The sequence below is a fragment of the Herpailurus yagouaroundi genome, unplaced genomic scaffold (genome assembly GCF_014898765.1).
Source record: "Herpailurus yagouaroundi ecotype Mexico unplaced genomic scaffold, PumYag 210, whole genome shotgun sequence".
NCBI classification, from domain to species: Eukaryota; Metazoa; Chordata; class Mammalia; order Carnivora; family Felidae; genus Herpailurus; species Herpailurus yagouaroundi.
The window spans coordinates 17,626,573-17,638,801 of NW_024412441.1; the positions used below are offsets into that span (position 1 = coordinate 17,626,573).

At 42.6% G+C, this 12,229-nt stretch overlaps 1 protein-coding gene across 7 annotated transcripts in view; it reads right to left on the reverse strand.

The window, feature by feature from the left end:
- FAM178B (family with sequence similarity 178 member B) overlaps positions 1 to 12,063 on the reverse strand; it is a 116,206-nt gene extending 104,143 nt beyond the window's left edge. For all 7 annotated transcript variants that reach the window (XM_040453954.1, XM_040453952.1, XM_040453950.1 and 4 more), the window contains exon 1: positions 11,979 to 12,063. In XM_040453954.1, coding sequence (XP_040309888.1) covers positions 11,979 to 12,020 — 42 coding nt within the window. In that variant the 5' untranslated portion in view covers positions 12,021 to 12,063. The remainder of the gene's footprint in view (positions 1 to 11,978) is intronic.
- Positions 12,064 to 12,229: the final 166 nt, after the last annotated feature.

Genomic DNA, 12,229 nt, shown 5'->3' on the forward strand with positions numbered 1-12,229 from the left:
CGTGCCTTAATGTTGCTGGCTGCTGACTGATCAGGGTGGTGGCTGCTGAAGGCTGGGGTGGCTGTGGCCATTTTTATAAATAAGACAACAATGAAGTTGGCCGCATCAGCTGACCCTTCCTTTCATGGACTATTTCTCTGCAGCATGTGATGCTGTTTGATAGCATCTTATTCACAGAACTTCTTACAAAATTGGAGTCAGTCATCTCAAACCCTACCACTGCTTAGCTGATATTAGATTCATGTAATAGTCTAAGTCCTTTGTTGTCATTTCAAAAATCTTCACATCATCTTCACCAGGAGTAGATTCTATCTCAAGAAACTACTTTCCTTGCTCTTCAGTAAGAAAGCACTTCTCATCCTTTTAAGTTTTATTTTTTTTTTCTTTTTCTTTTTTTTTTTTTTTTTCTTTTTTTTTTTTTTTTTTTTTTTTTTTTTTTTTTTGAGAGAATGAGAGAGCAGGGGAGTGGGGCAGAGAGGGACGGAGAGAGAGAAGCTTAAGGAGCCTCCATACCCAGAGTAGAGCTCGATGCAGGGCTTGATCTCATGACTGTGAAATCATGACCTGAGCCAAAAATCAAAAGTCAGATGCCTGACCGACTGAACCCCCAGACAGCCATCATCCTTTCAAGTTTTTAAGATTGGCAGCAACTTGTCACACTTCAAGCTCCACTTCTAATTCTGGTTCTCTTGCTATTTGTACGACATCTGCAGTTAATTCCTCCACTGAAGTCCTGAACCCCTTAAACTCATCTGTGAGGGTTGGAATCAACTTCTTCCAGACTATTTTAAAGAGTTATGATATTTTAACCTCTTCCTATGAATCATGACTGTTCTTATGGCATCTAGAATGAATCACTTCCAGAAGGTTTACAATTTACTTTGCCCAAATCCACCAGAGGCATCCCTCTCTATAGCAATGATAGCCTCACAAATATTTCTTACATAGTAAGACTTGAAAGTCTAAATTACTCCTTGACCCAAGACTGCAGAATGGATGTGGTATTAGATAAGAAAACACGAATCTTGTTGTACATCTCCATCAGAGCTCTTGGGTGACCAGGTACACTGTCAATAAGCAGTAATATTTTGAAAGGAATCTTTCTGAGCAGCAGGTGTCAACAATGGGCTTAAAATATTCAGTAAACCATACTGTAAACAGGCAGAGTAGATTTAGCATAATTCTTAAGGGTCTCAGGATTTTTGGACTGGTAAGTGAGCACTGGCTTCAACTTAAAACCACTAGCTGCATTAGTCTCTTACAAGAGAGTCAGCCTGTCTTTTGAAGCTTTGAAGCCAGGCATTAACTTCTCCTCTCTAGCTATGAAGTCCTCGAGAGCATCTTCTTCCAATAGAAGGCTGTTTTGTCTACACTGAAAACTTCTTGTTTAGTGTAGCCACTTTCATTAATGATCTTAGCTGGATCTTCTGGATAACTTGCTGTTTCACCTTGCTGCTTGCACTTTGATGTTATGGAGACGGCTTCTTTCCTTTAACCTCATGAACCACCCCTGCTGGCTTCAGACTTTTCTTCTGCACCTTCATGGACTTGAAGAGAGTTAGGGCCTTGCTCTGGATTAGACTTTGGTTTAAGGGAATGTTGTGGGATGGTCTGATCTTGTATCCAGACCACTCTAACTTTCTCCAAATCCATGATAAGGCTGTTTCACTTTCTTATCATTCATGTGTTCACTGGAGTAGCACTTTTCATATCCTTCAAGAACTTTTCCTTCACATTCATGACTTGGCTGTTTGAAGCTTTTGGTCTATCTTGGCTTTTGACATGCCTTGCTTAATAAGATTAATCATTTCTAGCTTTTGATTTAAAGTCAGGGATGTGTGACTATTCCTTTCACTTGAATACTTAGAGGCCATTATAAGGTTATCAACTGACTTAACTTCAATATTGCTGTGTCTCAGGGAATAGGGAGGCCTGAGGAGAGAGAGGGAGACAGACGGGGGAATGACTGGTTGGTGGAACAGTCAGAACATGCACAACATTTATTGTTTAAGCTTGCGGTCTTATGTGGGTGAGGTTCATGGCACCCACATATACAACAGAACATATAAGATCACTGACAACCGTAACAGATATAATAATCATGAAAAAGTTTAAAATATTATGAGAATTACCTAAATGTGACACAGAGGCGTAAATGAGCAAATGCTTTTGGAAAAATGGCCCCAATAGACGAGAACTGCAGGTTGCCACAAACCTTTACTTTGTAAAAACAAAACAAAACACAAAAAACAAGCATTATCTGTGAAGTATAATAAAGTGCAATAAAACACAACATGCCTATACCATGGGCTGGGTGGCTTAAAAAACAGATTTCTCATAGTTCTTTTTATTTTTTTTAATGTTTATTTATTTTTGAGAGAGAGACAGAGTGTGAGCAGGGGAGGGGCAGAGAGAGAGGGAGACACAGAATCTGAAGCAGGCTCCAGGCTCTGAGCTATCAGCACAGAGCCCGATGTGGGCTCGAACCCACCAACTGTGAGATCATGACCTGAGCTGAAGTTGGACGCTTAACTGACTGAGCCACCCAGGTGCCCATTATTTTTCATAGTTCTTGAGGCTACAAATCCAAGATCAAGGTGCTGACAAGACAGGTTTCTTTCTGAGGGCTTTTCTCGTAGCCCACAGGAGAGACTATTCTCTGCTGTGTGCTCACATGACCTCTCCTTGATGCGCTTGTGGGAAAGACACAGAATGTGTGCATTGGTCTCTTCCTCTTTTTTTTTTTAAATGTTTCATTTATTTTGAGAGAGGGAGTGTGTGTGTGCTCATAAGCAGGGGAGGGGCAGAGAGGGAGAGACAGAATCCCAAGCGGCCTCCATGCTATCAGCACAGAGCCTGACACAGGGTTGGATCCCATGAACTGTGAGATCATGACCTGAGCTGGAATCAAGAGTCAGACACTTAGGACTTAGGATGCTTAACTGACATAAGGACGCTTAACCAACTGAGCCACCCTGGCGCCCCTTCCTCTTCTTATAAGGATACTAATCCCGGGTGCCTGAGTGGCTCAGTCGGTTAAGCGTCCAACTTTGGCTCAGGTCACAATCTCATGGTTTGTGAGTTCAAGCCCCGTGTCGGGCTCTGTGCTGACAGCTCAGAGCCTGGTACCTGCTTCAGATTCTACGTTTCCCTCTTTCTCTGCCCCCCCCCCCCCCACTCACGATCTCTCTGTTTCAAAAATAAACATTAAAAAAAAAATAAATAAAGGATACTAATCCCATCATGCCGTCCCACCCTCACGACCTCATCTAACTTAATTACCTCCCACAGGCCCCATCTCTAAATACCATCATATTGCAAGTTAGGGCTTCAACACATGAATTTGAGGGGGAGACAATTCAATCCATAATGCCATGCAATATATCAAACATCACTACACTAGCTGCAAATCAAATTAATCAACTTTAAAGTACAATGTATGACATAAAAGTGTACCAGGGTAAGAATACAGCTAGATGAATTTTCACAAAGTGAACACACCTAGGTAACCATTACCAAAGTAAAAAAGATGGCACATACCAGCACCCCAGAGTCCTTTATGCTCACTCCCAGTCAGTACGCCCACCCTCTGCCCCCAAAATAAAACTTAACACCACAGATTTGTCTGTTTTTTTCAATAATGCATAAGTGGAATCACACAGTATGGATTCTTTGTCGTCTTCTTTAGTTCAATGTTACGTCTATGAATGTTCATCTTCGTTGTTGTATAGTATTCAACTGTATGAATACAGGGTTAACTCTTCTGTTGATAGACATCTTCATTGTTTTTAGTTTTTGACAATTATGAATAATGCTTCCATAAACATTGTTTTACTTGCCTTTTGTACACACAATCTCACACACCTAATCACACACATTTCTGTTGGGAATGCGGCTAGGTGTCAAATTGATGGGTCACAGGAATAGGTATGTTCGTTCATGGTAGAAAAGGTCAGTTGGAAAGTGGTAGAATGAATTTACCCTCCTATATGCTATTTGCAAGTTCTCATCCTACCCTTGTCAGCACCTGAGACTGTCAGTTTTTTAAAGGTTTACCATTCTAGTAGGTATTTCTCACCTACTGGTTTCTTATTGCATTAAAAAAATTGTTTTTTTTTAATGATTATCTATTTTTGAGAGAGACAGAGACAGAGCATAAACGGGGGAGGGTCAGAGAGAGAGGGAAACACAGAATCCGAAGCAACTCCAGGCTCTGAGCTGTCAGCACAGAGCTCGACGCGGGGCTGTGAGATGACTTGAGCTGAAGTCGGATGCTTAACCAACTGAGCCACCCAAGTGACCCCCTCACTACATTAAAAAAAAAATTTTTTTAGCGTTTATTTTTGACAGAGAGAAAGTGCAAGTGGGGGAGGGAGAGAGAGAGACAGAGACACAGAATCTGAAGCAGGCGCCAGGCTCTGAGCTGTCAGCACAGAGCCCAATGTGGGGCTGGAACTCATAAGCTGTGAGATCATGACCTGAGCCCAAGTCGGCCACCCAACAGACTGAGCCACCCAGGTGCCCCTCATTGAATTTTTTATTATAAATTTGTGTTTTCCTTACTTAATGACACTGAACAACTTTTCATGTTGTGTTCTCCACCTGGATATCTTTTTTTTTTTATCAAGTACCTGTTGCCCAATTTCTTTTTTTTTTTTCAATATATGAAATTTATTGTCAAATTGGTTTCCATACAACACCCAGTGCTCATCCCAAAAGGTGCCCTCCTCAATACCCATCACCCACCCTCCCCTCCCTCCCACCCCCCATCAACCCTCAGTTTGTTCTCAGTTTTTAAGAGTCTCTTATGCTTTGGCTCTCTCCCACTCCAACCCCATTCTGTTTTTTTTTTTTTTTCCTTTTTCCTTCCCCTCCTCCATGGGTTTCTGTTAAGTTTCTCAGGATCCACATATGAGTGAAAACATATGGTATCTGTCTTTCTCTGCCTGACTTATTTCACTTAGCATAACACTCTCCAGTTCCATCCACATTGTTACAAAAGGCCATATTTCATTCTTTCTCATTGCCATGTAGTACTCCATTGTGTATATAAACCACAATTTCTTTATCCATTCATCAGTTGATGGACATTTAGGCTCTTTCCATAATTTGGCTATTGTTGAGAGTGCTGCTATGAACATTGGGGTACAAGTGCCCCTATGCATCAGTACTCCTGTGTCCCTTGGATAAATTCCTAGCAGTGCTATTGCTGGGTCATAGGGTAGGTCTATTTTCAATTTTCTGAGGAACCTCCACACTGCTTTCCAGAGCGGTTGCACCAGTTTGCATTCCCACCAACAGTGCAAGAGGGTTCCCATTTCTCCACATCCTCTCCAGCATCTATGGTCTCCTGTTTTGTTCATTTTAGCCACTCTGAGTGGTGTGAGGTGATATCTGAGTATGGTTTTGATTTGTATCTCCCTGATGAAGAGCGACGTTGAGTATCCTTTCATGTGCCTGTTGGCCATCTGGATGTCTTCTTTAGAGAAGTGTCTATTCATGTTTTCTGCCCATTTCTTCACTGGGTTATTTGTTTTTCAGGTGTGGAGTTTGGTGAGCTCTTTATAGATTCTGGATACTAGCCCTTTGTCCGACATGTCATTTGCAAATATCTTTTCCCATTCCGTTGGTTGCCTTTTAGTTTTGTTGGTTGTTTCCTTTGCTGTGCAGAAGCTTTTTATCTTCATAAGGTCCCAGTAATTCACTTTTGCTTTTAATTCCCTTGCCTTTGGGGATGTGTCGAGTAAGAGATTGCTACGGCTGAGGTCAGAGAGGTCTTTTCCTGCTTTCTCCTCTAGGGTTTTGATGGTTTCCTGTCTCACATTCAGGTCCTTTATCCATTTTGAGTTTATTTTTGTGAATGGTGTGAGAAAGTGGTCTAGTTTTAACCTTCTGCATGTTGCTGTCCAGTTCTCCCAGCACCATTTGTTAAAGAGACTGTCTTTTTTCCATTGGATGTTCTTTCCTGCCTTGTCAAAGATGAGTTGGCCATACGTTTGTGGGTCTAGTTCTGGGGTTTCTATTCTATTCCATTGGTCTATGTGTCTGTTTTTGTGCCACCTGTTGCCCAATTTCTATTGGGTTGTCCTTTTTGACATTTCTTGATCTATGGGCATTCTTATATATTCTCAAGATGAACCCTGTCGGTTTTACATGTTGCAAATATTTTCACCCACTCTATGGCTTGTTTTTTCCCTCTCTTAATGGTGTGTCTTTACAGAGAAAAATTCAAAAGTTCAATGGAGCCTAATTTATCAATGTTTTCTTCTATGATTAGTGTGTTCTGTGTCTTGTTTAAGAAATCTTCCCCATTCTGGGGCACCTGGGTGGCTTAGTCGGTTAAGCATCTGACTTCAGCTCAGGTCATGATCTCATGGTTTGTGAATTCCAGCCCCACACTGGGCTCTGTGCTGACAGCTCAGAGCCTGGAGCCTGCTTCAGATTCTGTCTCTGTCTCTCTGCCCCTCCCCTACTTGCTCTCTGTCTCTCTCTAATATAAAAATAAAACATAAAAAATTTTTTTAAAAGAAATCTTCCCCATTCCAAAGTCATGAACATATTCTCATATCAACTTCTAGAATTTTTATTATTTTACAATTCACATTTGGATCTATAATCCTCACAAGACACATTTTAGTTTTCACTGATGTGTAACTTAGATAAGGTACACAAATCTTAACTATTCAACTTGATGAATTTATATATATGATATATGGCATATATATATATATATATATATATATATATATACACACAGTTGACCTTTAAACAACATGAGCTTGAACCATGTAGTTCCACGTCTAAGTGGATTTTTTCTATAAATACAGTACAGTACTGTAAATTTTCTCTTACTTGTGATTTTCTTAATATTTTTTCTCTAGCTTACTTCATTGTAAGAAAACAGTATATGATATATAGACAAAATATGCGTTAATCAATTGTCTATGCTAATGGTAAGGCTTCCAATCAACAATATGCTATTAACAGTTTTTAGAAAGTCAAAGTTGTATGCAAATTAAAAAAAATTTTTTTTAATGTTTATTTATTATTGAGAGACAGAGAGAGAGAGACAGAGCATGAGCATGGGAGGGGCAGGGACAGGAGAAGACACAGAATCCGAAGCAGGCTCCAGGCTCTGAGGGGTCAGCACAGAGCCCGACGCGGGGCTCGAACTCACAAACTGTGAGATCATGACCTGAGCTGAAGTCGGACACTTAACTGACTGAGCCGCCCAGGCGCCCCAGTTGTATGCAAATTTTTGAATGCACAGGGAGTTGATGCCCCAACCCTCATGTGTTTAAGGGTCAATGTGTGTGTATGTGTGTGTGTGTGTATGACCCAGATGAAGATACTGAACATCTCTCACACCCTAGAAGGATCTCTCATATCTCTTTCAGTCAATAGCCCCCAAAGGTAACAATACTCTGCCTGTATCACCATCAATTATTTTGCCTGTTTCTTCATTTTATATACAGGAAATCATATATTTGGAGCTCTTTTGTGTCTGATTATAACCTGCTCAACATCATGCATGTGAGATTCATCCATGTTATTGCATGTTGCAGTTCTCCATTCATTTTCCTTACTGTATAGTATTCCATCATATGAATACATCACAACTTACTTATTCACTCTTCCTTTGATGGACACTTGGATTGTTTCTTATTTCAGGGTATTATGAATAAAACTGCTATGAATATTCTTGTGTATGTCTTTTGAAGGAAATATTCATTTCTGTTAGCTATTTACCAGGATACACAAAATTTTTATCTTACTGTACTACAAAAACCGTTTAGATTTGTCAAGTTCTCCCTGCCAAGTACACATAGCATATTTTATCTGTTCCTACATCCATAATTATTTTTGGAAAAAACGTGAAAACTTTTTCTATTTTTTTATTTTGAAATAATTTCAGACGTACCCCAAATTATAAAAACAATACAAAAAATGCCCATATGGGGGCACCTGGGTGGCTCAGTTGGTTGAGTACCCGACACTTGGTTTCAGCTCAGGTCATGATCTCACAGTTCATTCATCTGAGCCCATGCCGGGTTCCACGCTGGCTCCTTGCTGGCAGTGAGGAGCCTGCTTGGGATTCTCTCTCCCTCTCTCTCTGCCCCTCCCCCACTTGTGCTATCTCTCAAGATAAATAAGCTAAAAAAAAAAATGCTCATATGCCCTTCATCAAAATCCCTCCATGTCAACATTTTACTACATTTGGTTTACCAGTAATTATCTTGTGTGCATGTGTGTACGTATGACCTTGACACTGTTGAAGAGTACTGGCCAGTTACTTGGTAGACTATATAAACCTGGGTTTGTGTGACATTTCCTCATAATTAGATACAGGTGATATGTTTGGGACAGGAATACCCAGATGTGATGTGTTCTTCTCAGTGTATATGAGAAGGCACATGATAGTGTCCCATTACTGCTGTACTAATTTTAATCACTTGGTTAAGGCCAGGTTTCTCCACTGTAATATCACTATGTTTCCCTCTGTTATTAATCAGTATCTTATGGGGAAAATGCTTTGAGATTATGTAAACATCCTGTTTCTCATCATACATTCATTTCATAGTTTCAGCATCCATTGATGATTCTTTTTTTAAATTTAATTCCAGTATAGTTGACATATAATCACATTCGTGATTCTTGCCTGAAATAATTTTGATGGAAATGGTTCAAAACTAGTTTTTGTTTAAAAAAATTTTTTAATGTTTATTTATTATTGAGAGACAGAGAGAGAGACAGAGCATGAGCAGGGGAGGGGCAGAGAGAGGGGGAGACACAGAATCCGAAGCAGGCTCCAGGTTCTGAGCTGTTAGCACAGAGCCCAACGCAGGCTCAAACTCACAAACCAAGAGATCATGACCTAAGCCGAAGTCGGAAACTTAACCAATGAGCCACCCAGGAGCCCCTATTTTTTGTTTTTAATACCTGCAAATTAAAAAAAAAATCTTACGGTGATCATCAGGATTTCTCATAATTTGAACTGAAATCTGGAAGATCACCAGACATTTGCCATAAAAACATCCCCAAAGTCACCTTGAGAGAATAAAAAAAAATAAAACTGGCCAACTGGTGGTGGCTGTGACACTGTTCTCAAGCAGAGTACAACTACCTCCTGGGAACCTGAGAGTCAGCCAAAGAAGACAGAGAAAGAACTCTCCTAAATGCCTCCACTTCTACACAAACCACCCCCAAACCATCCTGGTGCAGACTGAGAAAAGATGTTTTGCATGTTCAGAACATCTCTTTCTAGAAGGAGCACATACGTCAGCCAGGGCATGAATGAAGAACAGGGGTCAAGTCTCACAGATCCTAAGGGCTCCTGGGGTTCAGGAGTTCAGCCCATGTCTTCCCTGGAGACAAAGCAGAACATAAACTTTGCCCTTTTGTTTCCAGGAGATTCTCATTCACCTTTCTAGCTTTCTCTAGGCTGGGACCAGCTCACCTGCTTAAACAGCAAACTCAGCAGAAACAATTAATCCATAGGGGCCCTGACATCCTGTGGGTTAACTAGCGAGGCTCTCTGGGAGCAAAGTCACCAAGTGAGTTGATACATAAGCAGGTTCCAATTTACAAGTGGACTAAGTCCCAAAAGCTCATTTTGCAAGCCAAGGGTGAGAAATAAGGTCTCTGCAGGTTAGCTCACAAAACCAGTAACTCATGGAGCAGCCTCACAGATGATTGAGGGCTGGGAAGGAAACCTTCACCCAGAACATGGTCTCTGCAAGATGAAGACTTTGACTTGAGGACCAGAACACAACTTGCCCCAACTTGCCCAGCACAGTTTTACTCAGTAACACCTAACATAGCATCTCTGATGTATCAGGCATTGTGCTGAGTACTGGAACACCAAGGATGGGAAAGATATGGTCTCTGCCCTTGAGGGGCTTGTACAGCAGTGGAAGGTTTCTGCCAGGGGTAGACCCAGCATCACCAAGACTCCAGTGGACGGTGGAGCATAGGTCTCACGGTCTCAACAGGTGTATTCAGACTGGCTGGTCATGAGCAGGCTCAAGGATGAGGGCTGCCTGACCAGTGTGCATGGAAGCACGGCTGCTGCAAAGCACATTTCACTTAAAGGTATCCATCTACCAGTGGTTATATGGCAGTCCAATTTAAGAATTTCACCAGGAAAGGAGACACATCCATCAGCTGTTGCTTCTCTTTCCAACCCACAAAATAATATATTTTTCATACTTGTACCTGTTGTTCTTGCTTTTCCCAACTCCCTCCCTCGTGTTCCTTGAAAACATTAGCAGTTTCAAAGAAGAGGAAATGAATGACACTAGAAGGGTACAATGTGATAAAAAGTCATCTTTGGTGCTTGAATCTCCAATGCTGAAACCTGCAATTGCTGGTCCAAGGTCACAGCTGGCAACACTACTTCATCAGAGCTAAGATGCCACCAATTTTAAGAGCATCATGACTTTCTTTCTTTTTTTCTTTTAAAGATTTTACTTTTAAGTAATCACTACACCCAGCGTGGGACTCCAAGTTACAACCCTGTGATCAAGAATTGCATGCTCTTCCGACTGAGCCAGCCAGGCGCCCTCAGCATGACTTTCTATGACCACCAAGAAAGAAAAAAATCTGCCAAGTGAATGACACAAAGGAAGACACAGCTCAACTTCAGAGCTGTGAAGATGTGAACAAAGGTGCATCCAAGAATCAATTAAAAATGGTAACTCTGGTTAATCTGACGTTTCAAGTACTGTGTGCTAGGTGTCGAGACAGGAACACAAGAGACAAAAGGCCATCCTACAGTCAAATGGGAAGAAGACACACTCAACATCTAAACTTAACTCCTGTCCTCTTCCTCCCCAGCACCCAGCACCAACCAGCCAGGACTATTCCTCCTCAATCTCACTCATCTGCTTTCCAGGCTAAGGAGTGAAGCCATCTGGTTTCACCATGCTCCCTCTTCTCCAGTCCAGCTCAGGGACTGCCGCTCCATCTGTCTATCCCTTCCCACTGCTGGGTGGGGGCCTCCCTAAATCTTGGAAACCCAAGCCTGTAACATTCAGCCTCCCTCGCCTACCTCTCCCACTCTCCATCACTGTCCGACAGTGTGATTTCAACATGTTGCCCCACTTTTTCTTCTTTTATTTTCCTCGCTACAAGAAAAATAAAATAATCTGTCTCAAAGTGTAGCCATGCGGTCAAATCATTATGGAATCCAAAATGCTTTGAGTCTTGATGTAAAAAAGATCCAAGATTAACTGACACTATTACAACAGTCCTGTTTTTCTGAATATTGCTTTTTTCAAGATGACTTATTCCTAACACCGTGCTTTGTGTCGGTCCTTTTAAACAAATATTTAATAGCTTAGGAATGTTAGTGAGGGCAGTGGCTCTGGTTAGCAAGCCCTCAGCTCGCACTCTGAAAGATGAAATGAGATGAGTTTTATCCACAAAGGAAAGTCAAACAGTCCGCAGTATTATAAACTGCACATCCATCAAACTAGGCATAGGCTGGGAACAGAGAGCTTTTCTGGGGGGAAAAAAAGCCATCCTCTGTGCCCTGGGGAACACTGGGAAAACACACACACACAACCACCAAATCAACCAAAACATAAACCAAGTCTCAAGTTAGTCTGAAGAAAGTTCCGTCCCAACAAAGCAAACGATGCCTTGGTGACTGTGCCACCCAGGAGAGGAGGGCCTGGCTGGTCTTGGTCTGGGCCAGCCCTGGGCCCAGCCGGCCGCCAGGGTCAGAGTAACACGTGAGCACATGTGTTTAACCAAGAAATCCATAAGGGCGCAAAAGAGGCAGGGGGTTGTGTCTGATCTGACTGACAGCGGGGTTGGGACCATCCTAACTGGGCGAGCAGGGGAGGGATAGGAGGCCGGGGCACAGGCCTGGAGGAGAGGGGCGGCTAGTGGGGAAAAGGAAGCGGGTGCAGGATTCCCGGACGGTGAGGCTGGCAGGGCGAGGACCGCGGATGGGAAGAAGAGAGGGTTCCTACCTCCAGGGCCGCTGGGGCCTTCCCGCGCCCCCAACGATGCATGCGGAGGTTGCACTTGGGCAGGCAACAGCCGTCCAGCACCCGGGCGGCGCGCGCAGACTGCGCCCCCCAGCGGGCCCAGCCCCGCCCGCCACGTGCTCATCCACGTGCACGCCAAGCGCAGCACCGGAAGCCCAAGGGTGGGCAGTGCTCCCTGCAGGCGAGGCCGGCATCAGTCACCCCTCCCGAACTTTTGATCTGTGCCCTCTACT